The sequence below is a fragment of the Bemisia tabaci genome, unplaced genomic scaffold (assembly GCF_918797505.1).
Source record: "Bemisia tabaci unplaced genomic scaffold, PGI_BMITA_v3".
Classification (NCBI taxonomy): Eukaryota; Metazoa; Arthropoda; class Insecta; order Hemiptera; family Aleyrodidae; genus Bemisia; species Bemisia tabaci.
The window spans coordinates 79,180-101,451 of NW_027311772.1; the positions used below are offsets into that span (position 1 = coordinate 79,180).

Here is a 22,272-nt window from a genome sequence, read left to right on the forward strand (position 1 = left end):
CTTCATCGGCAAAATAGGCAACGTTGGAATTAAGTTGAGAGGTTAGAGAAAAAAGCATAGCGGCTGCAGTTAGATAGAAAGAATCGCATGCAATGAACATCGAACGAATTTTATTATAGCGCCTTGATACAACTATTCGAGCTCCTAGGATGTCCGTGTTGCATACGCGCAAATGTGAAGGCGTTTTGACTTCCCAGGCAGGCACTCATCGCTTCTCCCGTAGCCTGTGCGTGCTGTGGCGCTGCGGCGGGTAATACTGCGAGCATCTATTTAGAACGAATGCCCTTAATTCTTCCTTTATATTACAAAAACATCTTTTTAAGGCACAAATGATTCTTCGACAGAACATCTCCAGCACATTGCGATATCAAAACTGAAGAGCCTGATTTCTTGACCGACGAAATTGGGCCATTGAGTGGGAACGCATTGTTAGGGGCAGAATCTTCCAAAGTTGATTACGGGTGCGGAGGAGGTGTAGGTGTAGGGTTGTGGGGAAAGAGCGAGGCGGCCGAGAAGTCGAGAACACCTTTGAATATTTACAGGTCGAGCGATAATACACCCTTATTCCTCAGTGGGTCGCTCTGAAACTTCAGGAAGCGGCTCCCGCGCCCGCGGTTTTCCGCGATACAACCCTCTTACCCTTCATTTCACCCTCCCTCCATCCCCAATTCCGTGTTTTCCATTGTAACTCGCGCGCTCCTAGCCCCGTTTACAGCTCCCTCGCTGGAAAATCTCCGCTACCTCCACACTCAGGATCGTACTTATAGTCGTTCCTTAGACTGCCGTGCTAAGGAAGAACGCTGTATGAGCCTTCAGACGTTGCCGTATTTATTTCAATATTAAACGAATTTACTTGGAAAATTGTTAATATTTTTCTTCAAATTTTTCAGACAATTTTGTTCGCGGTATAATCTGGAATCCCTGAAAAGTTCAAGGAAAACTATGCATGACTTTCCTCCGAAATAAATATTTTATCAGAGGATATTTGGCAACTGTCAAGTGTTTATACGGCGTTTTTCCTTAACACGGAAGCAAACCGCTCCTTTCTGAAGAATACCCCATGGACTTTACATTTGGATAAAAGGAGGTTTGAAGAAGCGCTCAAATTAGCATGATAAAATGGACAATATTTGCCTACCTCGCGTAAAATTCAGCTGTTCAGTGTTTATCTTTGGAAATGGGTCCTTGAAAGGAGTTAGAATGATTTACGACGACAAGAAATACAAGATATGCAAGAAAGTATAGTACGAGGTTTGTACATTTTAAGGTAGGTTCGGACCTACCTTAGAGGTTGTGAAAAGTATTTAAACAAATTATTTCTTCACGTAGGAACATTGGTGTCGATTTTCTTCCGATAAAAAATTTATTTTCAGGGAAAGTTACGAATATTTATCGGAAGATTTACGGACTTTACATCGATATTTTTCATGCAATAAATCCTCTGAAAAATAGGGGGAAAAAATTCACAGACCTCCAAGAGTATTTGTGTTTTATCAAAGGAAAATTGAAAATTTCTGATTATCACTCAGCATTTTCCCTCAGCACGGCAAAATCAAACAAGGGCGCATTTAAATCAAAGGAAATACATAAATTATGACATTAGCCCTGTCATGCATGTATTTTTATGAGTCTCAGGGCTCATGTCAGAGTGTATATAGTTACTTTGCATTTAAATACGCCTTCTAGATCTTTTCTTTCGTCTCTCCTTTTAGGCAATCTCACGGTTAATTTTACCATGATATACGAATGTGTAAAAGCTCATACATAGGCCTACTTCACTGAAATATGCGCACAAACAAAACTCATTTTGAAAGCGCACTGCAAACAACTCAATTATTCCACAGAGATTTTCTCGCGAGTTTTCGTGATGCTATGATAATTTGCAGCTTGGAGTTGGTGCGGACGAACTTTTCGCTCATGATGTAGACTCCAGAGAATATGACGGGAGGACACATTAAATAATGAGTTGCAGAGAGATATGACGCTACATTCTGATGGAGTTCCCATGTTCATCCTCGGAGTTGCAGTGAGGCTTCTCAGCCCTCCTGTCGCAACTCATCAGGAATTAGGACACATAATTCGTCATTTCCCTCACGAAATAACGTAACTACATCCAGTGTTGCCAGATTTCCTCTCGCAGATCTCCTGTGAAAATGAGACAAATTATTCACAAGAATGTGCCTCGGAGTTGCAGTGAGGCTTTTCAGCCCTCCTGTCGCAACTCATCAGAAATTAGGACTCATTACCCGTCATTTTCCCCACGAAAAAACGTAATGACATCCGGTGTTGCCAGATTTCCTCTCGCAGATCTCATGTGAATATCAGCCAAATGTTGGACAAAAATTGCACAGGCACATTCTTGTGAAAAATTAAATTGTTTGAGTCAATTCTTGCAACCTTGCAATGCAGTTACCTCACTTCGTCCGAGAAACGACAAACTGCGGATTCTCACGACGTGCGGGAACTTTATCATGATGAGTTTGATGGGCACCATTATGAATATTAAGTGTATTGATGAAATGTGGAAGGGACAACTTACAGCAATGATAAACTACCTTTAAATTATCCGTAAATGGTCCATTAACTCGTTTGGGATTATATTCCAAATTCATAATACTCCAGCCATTTTCACCGATTTTCCCTTATAAACTAGACAAATCTGATATAACTGCGTAGCAGTTTGATCATATATTCTCAAAAGAAATATTGCCGACAATTGCATGAAAAATGTATACAATTTTAAATTGGTCTAATACCCTCTATAATAGTAAACGTTTCGTCTATCTACGTCCGGAGCAATCTTAAAACCTTAAGTTTCCCCTTATTACTATTGGAATAAGTCGGATTTGATTTTTGGTATTTGATAAAAATTTTGGAAAAAAATCGACATCAGTTCAAGCAACTATAACATTCCTCTCTAAATAGCTAGGTTCGTCTAATTTTCAAAAACCTTCGATCACAATCTGAACGCAATGTTGCCAATTACGATGAAAAATCTATACACGACTCTTCTGCCGCGTTAAGGAAGAACGCTATATGACCCAGTAGGCGTTGTCAAATTTCCTGCGACAAAGCACGAATTTATCCAAACAATTTTTTTGAATATCCCTCTTCCTATTTTTCAGGTGAATTCGTTCGTAAGAACGAACGATTCGATTCGTTGAACGATTCGATTCGTTCGAATCTATAAAGTCTGAATTTTGAGGAAAAATACTCATAACTTTCTTCAAAAATTAATATATTCTGAGAGAAAATTTGGCAAGATTCGAATGCTCATACGACTTTTTTACTTATCACGGCAGTGTTGTAATCCTTGCCCATTGGCGGATCCAGCGAATTGGCAACATAGTCTTATTCCATTTAAATCTATGGAAATGTATCGATTCTTAGAGGGGCCAGGTGCTCCGTCAAGAATCGATTATTTAGCATAGGTTGAAATGGAGGAAATCCGGTGTTGCCAAATTGCCGTATCCGCCTCTGTCCTTGCCACCCGTCTCGGCGGCGGCGGTGGGTGTGTCACTGTGTCAACGTGTGTGTGTCAACTCCGTAGTAGCTGGTCGACTCATGAATGGCTGCCAGGATCGGAGCATTCCGTTGTAAAATCAATGGGAATTGGATGGGCGGAGGGGATAGGTGGAGGGAGATAGGGTGAACACCCCACGCCGCAGGCGCGGGGGAGGGAGGGGGCAAAGCTCAGTGCTTCGTTCGGCGTGCGCTGCAGTTAAGGTGGTAATTTGTCGTTGACCCAGTAAAGTCCCCGCCGAGAGGAAATCCCGACAAGGGGGAGGGGGACTCGACACCCGGCAGGCTAGGCGAATTCGTATTTCGTTCTCGACTCGGAGCCAAGACGGGATATTTAAGCTTATTTTTCCGCGCGTCTAAACTTGGGAACGGTCTGAAACGGACCGTGTTGTCGTCGACAGGCGAGAACGCAAATTTTGGATTATGAAAACTTGCGGGGACGTGTCTTCGAAGGCAGGGTTTTGAGGGCGGGGTTTGCGGTTTGCATGACGTTGAGACTTCGTGGAAATTATAAACTTTCAAGTTTCCTTTCTTTGTGACCGAGTAATATCAAAATATTCGTGGGCCACATGCCTCAACAGTTGCATTCAAAAATTCAGTATGGCAGAGGCTCCATCTCGGTGGCTGAACGCGAAAAATGCGTACCTTACTTGCAAAGTTTAACAATTCCCGATCTTTTGAAGGAAAACAATAAAACATTTCCCCGTAATTCGGTTTTTTTTTGCCCGAGAGCAGAAAATTTCATTGACAACTGTTGGTTGGTTTTCTTTTGAAAATAGAAAACATGAGTGGGCACTTGCAACATCGCAACCTGAGATAAGCGTTTTTAAGCGTGCCAGTGTAAGACTAGCTTTTTTCTTTTACTTTAATCGATATTCTATCTTACCTTGATGTAATTCCGAACTTGAAAGCATCATGTGTCAGAGGTAACTAGAGGTCGTGAACATAGCTCCGTAAGGTTTAAATAAATAAAAAAAATAAAAAAAAATAAAAAAAAAAAAAGGTTTAAATGGGCCGCTGGACAAGATCTGAAACAGAAAAAAACATTAAATGTTATTTTTTCAAAACCTTACTATGAGAACGATAACCATGATGGGAACGTTGAAAATCAATCCTTCACAGATGTTAGGTATTTTTAACACGAATCAAATAGAAGTGAGATTACAAAAATGCCGTCATTTGTATTTATGTTAGTTGACGTGTGTCGATTGAAAACACTTATGCCTTGTTTCGGAGTTGATTTTCAGACTCCCTGTTGTGAGATTGATTCGTTTCCTTCGTGGAATTTTGAGGCCAAAACGAATTGCGTGGTGCTTTAATTCATACCTTGTCTGGAGGTTTAAGGGAGCTATTAACAAGCCATCGACATTTTTACGAACTTCCGGTAAAATTCAACAAGATCGTACATAAAATGGGGTTTAGCGTGGGATCGCGATGCTTTTCCATTGTAAGAATACAAGATGAAAAAAAAATCCATGATTTGAGAGACTTTAAGGCAGGTAAAGGCCTACCCTAAAATTTTCAAAGCCCACACAACTATATTTAGCTGTATTTTAACTGTAAATTTTTCCCCTCTTTTGGACTTCGTCCTTCGTGTAGTGGTGTAGCATTGGAATAACTTACACGGATCGATTTCCAAAGATGCTTATTTAATTTCACTCGAGGTTTGTAAATAGTCACCTTTTCATGATACTGCCGTACTGAGGAAGAACGCCGGATGAACATTCGAGAGTTGCCAAATTTCCCTGGATAAAACATGCATTTTTGACAACATTCATGCACATTTTTCCTTAAAATGTTCAGAAATCTTAGTTTAAATTGCGTACAAAATTATCTGAAAATTTTGGAAAATATTATTCGCAATTTTCCCATTACATTCGATTTATCAGAAGAAACTTGGGAACTTCTGAAGGCTCATAAGGCGTTCTTCCTTAGCATGGCAGCATGGTGCCCTCTAAGTCTCCCTGGGCTTTCCTAAAAAAAAATAAAAAAAAAAAAAAAAATAGAGTGGGGACTCCTTGAGGAAAGTGGATGTTAAAGGAGCGACTAAGAATATGGCTTAGTTTGGGTCGGTTTAGTCCGATCAAATTCAATTTGAATAGAAGTGCGCGATTACATGGGTTCACGAAGAAACGGAAATGGAAGACTTGCCCGAGTATCCGCGCAGAGTAACACCTAACATATCCGCTTTGATAATGTGGCGGAGGAAAAGCGGCCCATTTCCTCAGCGTCATAGGCGCGCGGCGCACGATAGGCTGAGATTAGTGAAAAGGTAGATATCTCATCAAGAAGGAAAATTCAACTATCTTCACTTTGAAGTGCACTGAAAAAATGGATTGAACTTGATTCACTTAGGTTTCAAAAAATTAACCTCGACACGAAGGAAAATTGAATCAGTGAGAACGAAAACAAACCAACTCAGAAAAATGAAAATAATCAAGACATACACAAAACTGCGGAACAGGTGGAGAAGTTAGGTTAAGAAGAATATTTTTGCTGCCAAAAGACAAGCACTTATGGACACTCTAAAAGTCCAAGTTGGAACAGATGCGTTAACTTCAATGACCTTGATGTAAATTAACTATCTTCGATGGAAATTGAGCATTTTCGAGTTACCGAGTTGGTGTGTTTTCGTTCTCACTGATTCAATTCATTTAACTATTTCTATTGGTCCTTAAATCTTTCTGGAGCGAGAAGATTGTTTTTTTCAATTCATTAATGGAGATTTTTGCAGTTCCAAGAAATGAAATCGTTCATTGGTGACAAGATTAATTTTCTACGAATTAAAGACAAGAATAAACTTTATTTGTGCTATCTTAGATAAACATGGTTCCTCTAAAAAAATCATTTTAAAGTGAAATAGATATTGATACCAAAATAATTATTTATGAGCCAAATAAATATTCTTCCGATTAAAGACCATATTTTAAATAAAAAAAAAAAAACCCTTTTCTTATACGTTAAAATCACGGTAACTTGGCTGAAAATGGCGATGTTTTGCTTGAAAAGAATTGAAAATTATGTGGTTTGGTTCAACTTTGAAACTCGTATAAAACCCCCTGTTCAAATTCAATAGTTTTCCCATCCGGAAGTCTCAAGTTCCGTTCCACTGTGCGGCGACATTTATAACTCACATCACGTAGAACACGGGATGACACAGAAGCCCTGAAAGAGCGACTGTCGGCTGCTAAGTGTCCGTTTTAGGCCGCCAAAAGAGGGCGACAACAATTTCCACTGAGTTCCAGCCCACATTCTCGCTCCCAGGAAACGTTTCAGCCAGCCGTTTCAGCTGCAGTGCCGTCGACGCGACCCACCGAGCCACACCCGTTCGCTGAAACTTCCCGCGCCTGCCTCGCCGTTTCGCCAAGACCCCGCGCTAAAAACCCGACCGATTCTCACGGAATCGACCCTTGATGCTATAGCGTAAACTGACAAAAACACAGTTCAGTCGCAACTTTTTAGCGATGGAGACTAGACAAGGTTAGAGCATAAGCATTGCAAAACGTGTATTCTGAAACAGTCTCAGGTAAAACAGGCTAAGCACATTAATGATTTCCCCTCTTAACTTATAAAGGAGAATGAAGATTTTTTCGGTTCGTAAGATCAAACTCCCCGCCATGTTACCCGTTGCGTGAATTGGTGAGCTGGTGCGTTGAGTTCGCCTTCAATTTCGAGTGATACTGTGCCACGCTCCGGTGGTCGAATAGTTGCGTCGCGCTTTTGTACGCTGAGTATAGGTAGTGTTCATTTTCATCTGAATCGTTGACACCATGCTACGTAATCTTGCCACTTCCGTGAATTGGCAGATTCCACTTCCGTGAATTGGCAGATTCCGTAAACGGGTGTACTACAGAATACGTAAACATGAAAGTGCCGCGAGACACGTTCTTCCACCTGAATTTCACCTCAAACATGTAGAACATAATGAGAACTTCTAGTATCGACACATCAGAGTTGAAAAAGTGGTGATCATGCTTAAAACGTAATCAATTACAAATCCTTAAAATCCGCTTGCGAAAGAACCTCCGGTTCCGTTTTTGGAAACTTTCAATACGCTCACCGTATTTCCCATGAAATTTCGATACGTAAACCTACGTTGTAGTGTCCAACTTTAACGCTACCTATTCATTGGTCTGTTAAGGAAATTTTCGGCAGGGAGAGTTTCCTTGAAACATACCGGAAATTCTGATGTTCTCTCGATTCAACTTATACTTTAATAGAGGGCGAATATAGTCACGTGAACCATAATCTCAGCTTGCGCATTTTTCTATCGATGAAGTGCATCAAAGTGAAACAAAACGTAACATGTTTAGAAGCTAACCGCTTTCATCGCGGGGAACCGGTCAGCTGTGCGACACGCGAAATTTTGAAATCCGGCGTCAAAATTCGGAATCCGAAGGAGTGAGAATCGGTGGTGGCAATTGAGTGCTGTGGCGACGCGGGGAGGAGCTGTGGGCACGCGATGCCCTAACCTCGAAACCTCGCCTGGCGCGCTGCAACTGACACCCTTCAGATCCAGGGCTGAAACGCTGAAGCCCGCCCTCCTCAATTTCCGAGCTCCGAAATCCCCGTGACATCACCACGCTTCACCGCACAGGAACAAAAATGCGCTCCGCCGGCTCCGCTTTTTTAAAAAGGTGATTTTTAAAAACGACCTATCCAAATTTCTCTTTGCGGCCCTTTTGGTAAGTGGGGAGGTTGGGCAGCGGCTCATGATGCGCTTTCGATCCTGGGTCTTCCCGTCGTCATTCTCAACTCCCCCATCTCGCCGAGGAGGCAAATATTCCTGTTTTAATAAAGAGCATTCGCACGTGTTGCCAAATAAGTTTGTTACAAACTTGTAGAAAGCAAAAAAAAAGTTGGTTTTTAGTGAAAATGGACTTTCACTGGAGACTCAAATTGCCCCGTAAAGCAACAGCCCCTGCTTGGGATCAAACATATCAGATCGACGGTGTAAGTCGGCAACTACATACTCGTTTCGGTGTCTGAAAATCTCCGCCTCTATGTTATTTTTATTAAAGGAGAACAATCAGTGGCGTGGCGTGCTTTGCGATATATCGATTGATCTGTAATTTAAACCTATGAAAAAGGATCGATGAACAACTCAATAATCGATTCTGTACCATAGGTTTAAACGGCATATCGATCGATATATCGCAAAGCACGCCACACCACTGGAGAACAAATTGACATCATTTCTTGAAGTTGATGCAGAATTTTCTTCGCACAGGGAAGAAAAATCACGGCAGCTTTAAAGAAACGCCGTTGAGGAGTTTTCCGTTTAAAAAATAAAATATGACAGGAAGTCTGCGACGTCGCAAACCGAGTTATGTGATTGCCGACTTATTTTTCTAGAAACGATTTTCGTGTATGGGCTGTTTTTGGAGCCGCCTCCTCAATCTTAAGTTCTCAGTGCTAAACGCTCCCTGACATTCTTCAAGCAAGAGTATTGATTGGTGTCCTGCTGAAAAAATTAAACGCGAGACGAAAATGGGCAACGTCTGATGTAGATAGGATGATCCTTGTTAAACTTGCTACATAACAAATCGCAATGTGATCTTCTGAACGAATCGTCTAATCCTTCTCTAACTGACTAGATCCCAGCTATCCCATACACTCTATTCTCCCCTATTCTCTGTGTGAACCAGTGGTGCCCAACCCGCACTGAAAAAAATAATATGCTGTTTTAGCACCTAGGATGTCAAAAATGTGTCTGGTGATCCCAAAATGCTGCCTTTACTGCCCTCGCAGTTAACTTTACATCCTACGAATGCAAATTCAACTGCGTGGGCAATCAAGGTAGCATCTTAGGATGACCAGACACATTTTTGACATCCTAGGTGCCAAAACAGCATACCATTTTTTTCGGTGCGGGTTTTACATACGAGAAACTATTCACTTTTGAAATAGGGGGGGGGAGCTCTAGTTTTTCCCCCCCCCCCCCAGAATTGTGATTTTCCCCCTAGAATTTTGAGTCCCCCCTAGAGTTTTGACGTCCCCCCATGAATTTTGACTTTGCCTCCTAGAATTTTCACTTCCCCCAGAATTTGCAGCCCCCTAAAATTTTGACAACCCCCGTAGAATTTTGACTCTCCCTAGAATTTTCACTTCTCTCCCTAGAATTTTGACAATCCCCCTAGAATTTCATGCAAAAATAAACTTAATTGAAAATAAGCAGAATTTACATGAAAACCTGTAAGAAATGCCTCAAATTGCCCCCAAATGACATAAAAAATGTCAACATTTTGCCCGGACCCCTCAGACCCCCCCGGTGGAGGGGGGGGGCGAAAAAATTCAGATTTGGGGGAGGGGAACTCGTATGAATTCAAAATTTTCCGGGGGGATGGGCACCACTGGTGTGACATTTTTCCTTCTATTCCGGTGCATTAAATGGGGAATCGAAAAGGTCGACACTTTGCCCTGCAGCCACTTTCCGGTACTCGATTCAAGTGCCTGATGATTTCCTAGGCTTTCTACTCCGAGGGCCGAGAGCAATATTAAGGTGATCGAAAGGAGGGGCACTCGAAACTTGACTCGGCCCGCAAAGCCAGGACTTGAGGATGGCGTGGCGTGAATTGCGATATATCGATTGTTAAGCCATTTAAACCTGTGGAAAAGGATCGATAAACAGGGTGTTCGCAGCGAACACCTTAATAATCGATTCTTTACCATAGGTTTAATTGGCATAACAATCGATATATCGCAATTCATGCCACGCCACTGCTTGAGGGAGAGTCTCGGGACGTCAGGCCGCGGTTCCACATGCAGCGCACGACGCTAAATTGGACGTATTTCTATCAAACAGAACTATGTGCATTATAACGTGAGCCCTATTATGCATATGCTCTTATGGGTCGCAGGGCTCATGTCTTAATGCACATAGTTCCGTTTGATAGAAATACGCCCGATAGAGAATTTGCAGGTGTCTGAAATTTGATGAATTCCGTGTTTAAGTGGAAACTACTGAGTGCACTGAACACGAGGATACCCTTGGTTCATGAATTGAACAATTATTGGAGAAGATATGACAAATTGATTTAATCTGCTAAAATAGGTGTGTTTAATTCGAAAATGCCGCCAGACGACTTCACTAGGCGGTGCATTTTCTCACTTTTAAATCTATTTTTATAGTAATTCCCATATCAGAAAAAAATTATGAAAAATACGGTGAAATCAGCTCTTTAAGCACTTTCAGAAGGAGCAATAAAAAATTTGCATGCAAATTCTCCATTGCCCGCGCGAGCGCAACAAAATTCTAGGATCTAGGATCAAAACCACGGATGCCGAATAACCTTATCGGTGGTGCACATGGAGCTAGTCAGTGAGAGAAGTTGGACAAAACGTGGAAACTTTGAAAGCTTATAATTCCATCAATGCAAAATGTTAAAGTTACTGCTTTCCTTGTAAAATTTCCTTTAAGAAGTACCCCCTTAAAATTCGTCAGAATAAGCAGCAAAATTTGCGATTTTGTCCGATCTCTCCCATTGACTCGATCCACTCTGTGAGGACGGTAGGTTTAACTCACGTCTAAAAAGCTCACAATTAGATCGTAAGACTCCTAACAGATGTCGGATGATGACGCATCAGAAATCGGAAGAAAGAGAAGGAGAAGAACAACAAATACAACAACAATAACAAGAAAAAAAGGTAGGAAACACTAGGAACAGCAAGGAGATACTGTGGAAGAGAAGGAGGTGAAAAAAGGAATGAAATTAGAAAAGGGATAAAAAGGAAAAGAACAAAAAGAGTGAGAAAAAGAAAGGAAAAAAGTGAAGAGGAAGGAGGAGGAAAGTGAGGAAAGAAAGAGAGAAATTTTAAATGGAAGAAGGAGAGAAAGTAGGAGGATGAGAAGAAGAAAATGAAGAGGAAGAAAAAGAAGGGACATATTTATGGAAAGGAGAGAGAGAAGGTAGAGAAGGAGGAAAGAGAAAAAAAGGAGGTAGAAGAAAAAGAGGAAGATTAAAAAAGAAGAATGTCTTTTTCTCACCCTTCTGTTCCTTTTTACCTTCTTTTTCTCTTTTGACTGGGGTTAAAATCATTGCACTCGGTGCGCGGGCAACTTCACGTCGCGCGCCACCTCAGGTGCCGTAGCCTCAGACGGAAGGAGCGGAGAATTAAAGGCGTAGGATAAAGGACTGATACAGGATGTGGCCGCGGAAATGGAAAGAAAGCCGGAGAAATGAATAATGAAAGAGCATTAAGTGGCCGCGCACGGACCTCTGAGGCCCCCGCCAACTTCGCTCCTGGGAACTTTAATCGAAGAAAAGCGGAATCAACTTTTTCCCGCTTGCCTTCATAAATAATGCAAGTTTCTCCCCTGACTCTGCCCGGCCAACCACTCAGTTGCCAATTAGTTTCACTTTCAATACCCCACACCCAGATCCCATCTGCAATGGACCACCCAATAAAACCGAAAATACTTCTGAAAACATTTGAAAAAATATGTAGAGGTTGCTTCGCTAAATTCGACATCATTCGAAATCATTGCTCAAACTGATTGCGGTGGACGCACGGGTCGTAGGTATGTTGGAGTTTTTTTTTCGCCAACGTGTGTTAAAAATTCAGCATTAAACTGAAATTCTCACTACAGAGGGAAAACTCATCGGAGTACTGGTTTCCCTCAAAGAGATATGCTGTTTGATGCAACACTAATTACGTCCTAGCTGAATTAATGCTTAATGTCCGTTAATGCTGAATTTTTAACGCACGTTGGCGGACAAAAGAAACTCCAACATAAATCATTGCTGTTTAAAACATGAAATTGAAATTGTTATGAAGTCTACAAAATACTTTAAAACAACCTATAAATAAACATGCTAAAATGTGGACGATATGTGGTCAAAAAGTACGATTAACGAAGTAATTGTCTGGAAATTTTGGAAAAAAATATTCACAAATTTCCTAGTAATTTCGATTTTTATGGAAGGAAACTTGGCAACGTCTGAAGGCTCATACGGAGTTTTTCCGTGCTAAGGAAAAACGCCGCATGAACCTTCAGGCGTTGCCAAATTTCCATTGATAACACATGAATTTCCTGGTAAACTTATGAATATTTCTCATCCCATTTTTCAGATAATTTTGTTCGCAATTTTGCCTTAAGTTCCTGGAAATTTTAGAGAAAAACATTCATAACTTTTCTCAGAAATAAACATTTTAACAAAGGAGATTTGGCAACTCTCGAACGTTCATACGACGTTTTTCCTTAGCACGGCAGAGCACGCACATGAGCGTTTTTACAGATGAGCCAGAAATTGTGTTCTTAATTGCAAAATGAAGTCCAAATGTTGGTTGGCACACAAGAGCGGCCTGTAACTGGCACTCCTGTGATAGCGAAGAGAGCAGTAAGTGCATTTCTGTACGAGCCGTGATTAGCACATTCTTTTATGTGTCTCGAGGTTCATCCCAGCGTGGACATACTGCTCTCTTCGCTATCACGGCAGAGCAGTCGAGCTTGTGGGAGGGAATGATACAAATACTAACATGACTGACCATCAGTAATATAATGGCAGAGCATCGTTGGTCGTTTAGGAGTGGGTGGGCCGGGCCGATCAATTGCCGATTAGGGTAGCGGCAACTCTGACCGAGTGACGGGCAGGGATGGTCATTGGTCACCCCCTCCCCTCATCCCCGGCTCAGCGGGACGAGGATTTAACTGGACGTATTTCTATCAAACGGAACTATGTGCATTAAGACATGAGCCCTGAGACCCATAATAATACATGCATAACAGGGCTCATGTCATATTGCGCATAGTTCCGTTTGACAGATATACGTCCAACTTATCAATCAAAGCCACGCGACGCGACCGACGCAACGCCCTCGGTACTCAATTTCGCGACACCCCTCCGCCAAAGCCCAGAATTACATCGCCCCCCCCCCCCCCCATCTCCCTGAAATCATTTTAATGTCGCAATCTGAAATGCGCTGCTCTTGATTTGTTTAAACATTTCTTGGAAATAATTTGCTACTTTCTGTCCGCGGAAGAAAGGGACATCGGTTCCCCACCGGAGGCAAAATTTTCAGCGGAGGGATTTTCGTTCACACTGAAAAAAATAGTTCTGTTCACAGGGCTCCTGCACTTCTTTTGTAACAGTCACAGAAGCTTCTGTTATGAGGACAGAGTACTCTGTTCTGAAGACCGAAGTTCCGTTCTCACAACAGAAAAATTCTGTAAGTGTAACAAAGAAACTGCATGAGCCCTGTGAACAGGAGGTTCTGTCGTCAGCACCATCTATTTTTTCTGTGGTTGAGTGGAAAAAATCGGATTTTTAGATTGCGACGAAAACATTGGCGGATCTAGCAAATTGGCAACATTTTTCTTCCCCGATATAAACCTACAGAAATGTATTGGTTCTTGGAGCGGTCAGGTGCTTTGACAAGAATCGATTATTTAACGTAGGTTTGAATCGAGGAAATTCGGTGTTGCCAAATTGCTGAACCCGCCTCTGGACGGAAAACTAACCTAACAAAGAATGAAGGCGAGCGGTCAAATTCTCATATACTCTTTGTTAGAGTACCTGTATAGGGAGAGTACCGACAGATCGGTTCATGGAGGGCTTAGGGCCCAAAAGTGCAGCCACCCTTCTAACCAACTTCTAACGCACAAAATTTCACTGCCAGTCTGCAGATTCCAATTCTAACCAAGATGGCCAAGAATGTACAGAAATGAGCGTTCTTCCGCGAAATTGAGTAAATTTATGCAAAAACTGAGTCAAACACGTGCTTAATAAAGGACGGTTCGTAACAATAGTATCAGTAAATCGCTATGGATAATTAAAATTCATAGGTTGGCTGCCCTTTTGGGCCCTAACTTTATTCGTGGAGGCATCGGTGAAGGCCTGATGGACTTTCGGAGTTTCAGATCTGTCGCTACTCTCCCTATACAGGTACTCAACTCTTTGTCGCTCCTCCGACGTTTGGACGTATCTCTATTTTCACTTGAGCCCCAGAAAGCATTGAGTTATACGGAGAACAGAGCTCACAAGGAAACCGAGTTACGCCCTCATGTCAGAGGGACGACGTCTTGTGCCACGGACTGTAATCCTTCCTATGTATAAGAACTTTCACGCAAGGTCGGTTACACGCTCACTTCTTCATCTTCCGAATCACCGCCAAAAAAAATTCCGGTTCAGGGATTCGGTCCAAAAAGTGAACCAAATCCAGGCGGGGAAATTCGCTCCTTGTTTGACAGGACTGCCACAGAATTTAAAGAATGAAATTCCCTGACATTTCCCTGATTTCCCTGACACATTTCGGTGAAATTCTCTGACAATTGTAGGTGTGCTAAATGGTTAAAAGACACAATTAGCAATAGTTTTCAGGCAAAAGTTGTCGTTCGGAACGTCAAATCCATACTAAAAGGAAATAAAGGTGACTTGATAATTTTCCCCTGAAATTTCCCGGTCTTCCCTGACTTTTCAAAATTAGATATGCCAGATGGTTAAAAATACATAATTGAAAATAGTTTTTATAGGCAAAAAGTCGTTCGAAGCGTCAAACCCATACTTAAAAGCAAATGAAGGTGACTTGATAATTTTTCCCTAACATTATCTACAGTACCTATATAGCGAGAGTATGGACAGATCGCTTCATGGAGGGCTTAGGGCCCAAAAGTGCAGCCACCCTTCTAACCAACTTCTAACGCACAAAATTTCACTGCCAGTCTGCAGATTCCAATTCTAACGAAGATGGCTAAGAATGTACATAAATAAGCGTTCTTCCGCAAAATTGAGTAAAGTTATGCAAAAACTAAGTCAAATACGTGCTTTATAACGATGTTCGTAACAATTGTATTAGTAAAGCGCTCTGGATAATTGAAATTCATAGGTTGGCTGCATTTCTGGGCCCTAATTTTATTCGCGGAGACATCGGTGAAGGCCTGATGGATTTTCGGAGTTTCACATCCGTCTATACTCTCGCTATACAGGTACTCTAACATTTTCCGGATTCCTAGACTATTCCAAATTCCCTGGCATTTCCCAGTAAGTCCTGACTGTGAGAGCCCTGTTTGAGTAATTTGTTGAATTTGTGTTTCAGATTTTCTTCCGGGGACCTATCCTCGGAGGCGGACAACGATGTGCCTATGCCAGGCCCCGCGGGACAGCCGGGGCAGGCGTCGACGGGTGAGATCTACGGGAGCGGGGTGCGGCAGCCGGGAGGGCCCCCGGGGGGCATGGGCCCCACCGGGACCGCCGTCGGGGGCGGGGGTGGGCCCCCCAACGCTGGCGACCTCTCACTGAACCTCAACAAGGCCGGCTCCAAGACCACCAGCGCTCCCTCGAGCCCGGCCAAGACGAGAGAGTCCCTCCTTCAGCGCGTCCAGTCCCTCACCGGCGCCGCCAGGGATCAGGGCGCCACTCTCATCGGTAACATAGGTCAGTATCACGCCTATCCACCGGGCCGATCATTACTATTGATAGACAAAGCTATAGACAAAGAAAAACAAGCGGGAAAGTTCTAGTACTGTCGTATTAGATAAGCGCTCAGGTGTTAGTCAATGTATTTAAAGAAGAAAGGAAGTATAAACTCAGTCGACTTGGCTGGGGAATGGAAATAAAACATCAGCTGATAGCAAACAAAGGTTACCAAGGAAACCGTAAACGCGTTTTTTCGTTTCCCGAAAATGATAGTCACCGTTGAGCTCATCAGGCGCGTTTTTTGTAGGCTTCATTTAAGTTCAACGATCAATTTCGATAAGAATTACTCTACCGCTAAGAAATTTTCTTATAGACAAACGATCGAAACTACCTGCGCATTACGTTAAAAGCATAAAATACAGTTTTCACAGCTTTATTTATTTTAAAAATGGACCCCCCCCCCCCCCAAAAAGCCTACACATCGATGAGCTGGTGCGCCATTTAAACGAATTAGCACTTAGTATACTAGTATTCTAGAGGCAAGTCGAAATCAAAAAGCGCTGCCTATCGGCTGAGCGCTTAAAATGAGGGATATGGAGGGATCCTATTGGTGGAACATGAATTCAAACATTCAACATTCAAACGTGAATTCATAATAATTCATATCAACTTCGTTCCTCATGTGATCAAGCATGAAAAGCTGTAAGTGGACCGCGTTAAGCAGAAAGAAACCAAGTCACATTAGCTATTGCCTTTAAACGGGCAATTTAATTTTTTACATGAATACGGTTAAGCAGATTTTTAAGCAAACTGTGAATTTTCTACACAGTTCGAAGCAAATTCCCTAAACTTTTCTGAGAAATCCGCACGGACGTACTATTGCAATCAATTATATTGCCAGATTTATGGCAAAACCACATGTGGCTTGGTTCCTTTCTCCTTCACGCGGTCCAAATATATTGATTTTTACATTAATTTGAGCACTACTCCATAGAGAAGTTAGGAATCTTGTCACAAACATTGGAAGTCCTCCTGGATTGAGCCTTGGGAGCGAGCCAGTTCCGTTAGCGAGGCTTCGATTGTTCAGAATCAACCCGGCGCACTCCACTTACCAGTGATTATGCTCCGATGAGAGCACGGCTCAACGTGGAAGCGAAAGTAGCTTTTAATTGGAGTTGAATAAATGGAGAAGAATCCCTGGAACAGGGTGGGGATAATCGGCGCTGAAGACTCTAAGCGCCGGTCGCGAGCGAAGGGTTGAAAGGGGAGCTTTAAAATTTAATGAAAAGAGAACATTAAGGGTACGCAAGAGGTTAATTACGGCTCGGGTTTGTTTTTCTCTCGGCAGGAGCTGTGGCGGCGAGCGCCGGACGGCCGTCGTACAACAAGGATCGTTGCTTCACCCTCCTCGTCATCGATGATCAAAACACGGATTGGTGAGTTCTCCATTCCATCGATCAACATTTCAATACATCATTGTACAATGGACTATAAGACAAGGACTTTGTGATACGTTTCCTCTTAACAATTTCTCAAAGGAAAAGAATCACATGGCGGAAAGTCTGAAAATCAATGTCGACAAAAAATATGATTGTATACGATAAATATTAAGTTAAATTTCAAGAATACAAATGGCGTCATTCGTATGATCTAACTTCTATTTGATTCCCGTTAAACCTACTCCCTAAAATCTCTTTGCTTTCCGAACTTTCTGTTGTGTGGGAATCGTTTTCTTTGTAAGATTTTGAAAATAAATTATGTGACGGTCTTCTTTAGCTCATCCTTATCGGACGCCTTGGACCAGTTTCACTGGTATTAGTAAGCTTAACGATATTTTCTGATTTTTCTTCAGGTTTTCTTTTTCTCACAAGAAACAAGCTAAATTCTGGTTTTGAATGCGTTCTTATGATCTAAGGAAAATTCACCGAAAATTTCAGGGCGGTGTGTATTGCGTCGATTTCTGTTTCAACACTAAAATGTGAGACCAAATTAGGCAACGTGGAATTCATTCAGACCAGTGGCGTGGCGTGACTTGCGATGTATCGATTGTTATGCCATTTAAACCTGTGGTAAAGAATCGACTATTGAGGTGTTCGCTGCGAACACCCTGTTTATCGATCCTTTTCCATTGGTTTATATGGCATAACAATCGATACATCGCAAGTCACGCCACGCCACTGATTCAGACTAATTCTCGCCCCCCCCCCCCCCTCCCCAACACACAGTGATGAAATGTTACTCTGCCTGATATCGTCGAGGATATCGATAGCTGAACCCGTCGAAATCGAAAAGTCTCGGCGTTTTAAATGTTCTAGTTGAGGCGACCTTTCTCCGAATGAAGTAGTTCTCTCTTGTTTGTTTTGAACTGATTAAGTTATTTATTATGCACTGAAATGTACATATGTTCTTTGCACAGGTCAAAATATTTCCGAGGGCGTCGCTTGCACGGGGACTTCGACATTAGGGTGGAGCAGGCCGAGTTCAAAGAAATCACTCTTACAGCCAACTGTGAGAGCGGCACCGTTGTCAGCATGGGTGTCTACCGAAACGGCACTAAAGTTATCAGGTTCGTCATTCGCATTAACTGCCCCCAATTACTCTATTCCTGTGCGGAAAATGGAAGTGGTAAAAAATTAAAAAACCCCTACCGGTATTGTTCGTTGGAAGAAAGAAGAATTGAACAACTTGTTAAGTTCAAGAAGGAAAAACTTTTTCCAAACAAAGTCAGTATGCACTCCTGTGCAACCTACTACAGCAAGTAAAGAGTACTAAGAGTAAAAAGAGAGTAAAAAGAAGGAAAGAGATAGTAAAAAGTTAACAAACAAGAAACGACAAGCGTCCAAACAAAAAATTGAAGGACAAACAACCGTGATTGACTTAGAACTTCATAGAAACTACGATACTCCAAAAGCCTTATTGAGACCCCATTGATGATAACCGATGAAAATGGGCGACAAAAAAATAAATATCATGTAAATAAACATCAACATAAGAATTACTAATTACTTACGAGAAATGATGTCAGTTTTTCATTTTATTATATATAGAAAAAAGATAAGGAATTATACCTAAAATAATAATATTTTAGGTTTGTATAAAATAATAATATCTTAGGTTTAATCCCTTATCTATTTTCTTCATTAAACCTAAAATAATTACATTTCAGGTTTAATTCCTTATCTATTTTTTGCTCTGCTCATTTTGGTTTTTTTTTACTATCTGAATGAGTTTTCCGATCTGAGTATCTATGATACTATTATCTTGCTTATCAGGCGTATAAATCATGTATTAATTACGATATTTCAGATACAATTTGTTTAGATAGAATAAAAAATGGTTGCAGTTTTTCAATACTTGCAATATGATAATAAACATGGACACGTTTCCCTGACGTTAATTACTGGCCATACATTCATGACGGGAATCCTTTGTTTTTTCCAGATCTTTCAGACCGGATTTTGTTCTCATACGACAAAACTTAAGGGACGCGGGTGAAAACTACAAAAATCTGCTGATTGGGCTCAAGTTTGGAGGGGTCCCAAGTATCAACTCACCGAATGCTATTTATAATTTTCAAGTGAGTCTTAATTGAGATAATGTCAGCATATTATTTTTGAAATATTTGAGCGAAAATTATTGAAACCTACTTCGATTTTGTTTTTAGAGAAAGCAGTTTATTCTTGAATAATATAATGCCGATAATTATCACTATACTTTAATGAGAATAGGGGACATACATATTCAGTCACAGACTAATTTGACGGTGTAAGTATACAACCACGTATCTAGGCTTGCGACGTTGCAGACTTCCTGCCAAACTTTATTTTTAAAATGGAAAACTACAAATAATTAACGGCAATTCTTAAAAACATCGTGATTTTTTTTTTGAAAACTTCAAGGAATTATGTCCATTTTTTCTCCTTTAAAAAAGTAAAATAGTAAAGGAGATTTTCAAACACTGCAAACGAGAATACGTGGTTGCGAACTTGAACCGTCGAACTATTGAATTTGACACGTATGTGAATAAATTTCTCAAACATCTTTTCATCAAAATTTTCTCGGATTAAATATTTCATCGGGAGAAACCAGGCAACGTTGGAATACTCATACGGCGTCGAAACACAACATGGGCCTTTTAAACCTCATTATTCCATGCCGCGATTATCCTAACGCAAGTTCGAATAACCGCGCCAAACACAGTGTGGCCGGTGTCACGCTCATATCAGCGCCTGCAAGACTGTGAAAATACTTCACGCATTGCGCCAAACAGTGCGGTTGGCGTGGGCGCATATTAGCGCCTACAAGACTGCATGAATACTTCTCGCATTGCACCAAACGCAATTCTACAGTTATTCGCGATAACTATTCGACTACCAGTATAGACACATTGCATTGCCGCTAGCTGGACTGAAGACGCATCACACTGTGAAGATGACTCGACACTCCATCGCGCTTTCTTCCCTAGCTTGCGCGACTTTAAAATCGCCGCAAAACTAGGACCATGCGTCATTTCTTTGGACGGTCTCTGCCCGGTTTTTTTACCACAATTAAAGGGTAAATATGTACCTTAATTGCAATATTCAGAAACTCGGACGATGTTGAAACGATACAGCGATTCTGGAACATGATTTAAGTAAAATTAATTTTGGTTTAATAAAAAGAAAACAGAACGAACGAAAATATCGCGTCGAAATTTATGGTGATTTTATAAATCATTCCGGAAATTTCTCGGAAACTTAAAAAAAAACTGGGCGTAGCTTTTGATAAAAAAAAGTGATTAAAAATAAAACATGAGTAGAGATGTGCGACGTTGCAATCGGAGATGAGAACATTTTTTTTGCGTGCAGGCGTCGATATTTGATTTCATTCATAGCAGGCGTAACGAGATAACTATATTTGACCACGGGAGTAAGCATATTTCTACCAGCCGGATGGAGGGTTGTCACACTACGAAGATGACTCCACGGCGTTCCCTTTCCTGGCTCGTGCGACTCTGAGGCCACCACTAATATAAACTAGGATTACGTGCCATCATTCTTGACTCTCTGTTCCTGTTTTTACCATGATCAAAGGAAAAATAAGTATCCTCATTGTAACGATTCAAGAACTCGGATAATATTTAATTGCTTTCAGTCACATGAAAAGGAAATAGGATGAACAAAAATATCGCAACTAAATTTTCGATGATTTTATTTAATATTATGTAGGAAAATTTGCTGACGGCTGTTCTGCAACTTTTTACGTGTAGTTTTTTTTCAGTGGTTGGTAGCCGCGTAAGCCTCTAGTTGCTCGTAATTTCAGTTTTCAGGAAAAACAATACTCCTATGAATCTGAATATTCTTCAAACGGTGTAGAAAAATTAAAACACTTTCTTCAAAAGAACGTCCGTGAGTTTTTCACTTAAAATGTAATACGACAAGAGTTCTGCCACGTGGCCAGGCCGAAATTCGTGGTTTTCAAGTCTGCAGGCATTTGTGTATTTTCAGAACACTAGGGATTTCTTTCTAAAGCTATTTCAAAAAATTTTGTCCCTATAAATTGTCCCATCTCCTAACAAATTGAATTTTTTTCGCAGGATAAACCCTGGGTGTTCTCTCATTTGCTCCAAATTCAACGAAGACTAGGCAAGGAAAATTTTCCTTTGATAGACCAGACGTTTTACCCTAACCACAAAGAAATGGTAAGTATTCGTATGATCTGATAGGATCAGATTTCAGTGATTTATATTTTGTGATCCTGACGATGAAGCGCTTGCTTCAAAAAGCTTCGGTCAAAGTTTGTTAATAAAATGTAGGTTTTTTTTTTTTTAAAAGAAAATGTTACATTATTTCTAGCACTTGGCCTCGCTCCAAATACTAATATATTCAGTGCTACTACCTTTTAGACATTGTGTATACAATGTTCGCTGAACTTGACTTCTTTCTGGTAGAACTTGACATTTAAAAATCATTTTCTAAGCTAAATGAGATTGACTGAATGTGTGACATTTTTTTAAAAAAATTTTCTTGAGCGTTACCATGATCTTACGATGACTGTTGGACGGTTTCAGTTGAGCGCGCCTAAGTTCCCGGTGGTGTTCAAGGTTGGCCACGCCCACAGTGGCGTTGGGAAGGTGAAGGTGGAAAACAACACGGACTTCCAAGACATGGCCTCCGTTGTGGCCGTTGCCAACACCTACTGCACGACTGAGTCCTACGTCGACAGCAAATACGACATCCATGTCCAGAAGATCGGCACAAACTATAAGGCCTTCATGTGAGTTTTAGCCGCATACTTTCGTGCATATACGCACTCCTAAGAGGTCCATTTACAACGATTAACTTGTGGAACTCTCCTAAAGGATGAAATAACTTTGGGTACGTCGGCTGGTCTTTCGTCCCCAAGTCCAAAGGCA

At 41.3% G+C, this 22,272-nt stretch overlaps 1 protein-coding gene across 1 annotated transcript; it reads left to right on the top strand.

The window, feature by feature from the left end:
* Window positions 1–6,804: 6,804 nt before the first annotated feature.
* LOC109042367 (synapsin) lies at window positions 6,805–22,133 on the top strand (the record flags this gene model as incomplete). The annotated part of the gene is given in 7 exon segments (XM_072305922.1): window positions 6,805–8,159; window positions 15,559–15,896; window positions 17,227–17,314; window positions 18,295–18,444; window positions 19,320–19,455; window positions 21,454–21,558; window positions 21,928–22,133. Coding segments are annotated over 7 exon segments (1,055 nt in total), but the record flags the coding sequence as incomplete, so codon positions are not given.
* Between the last annotated feature and the right edge of the window lie 139 nt (window positions 22,134–22,272).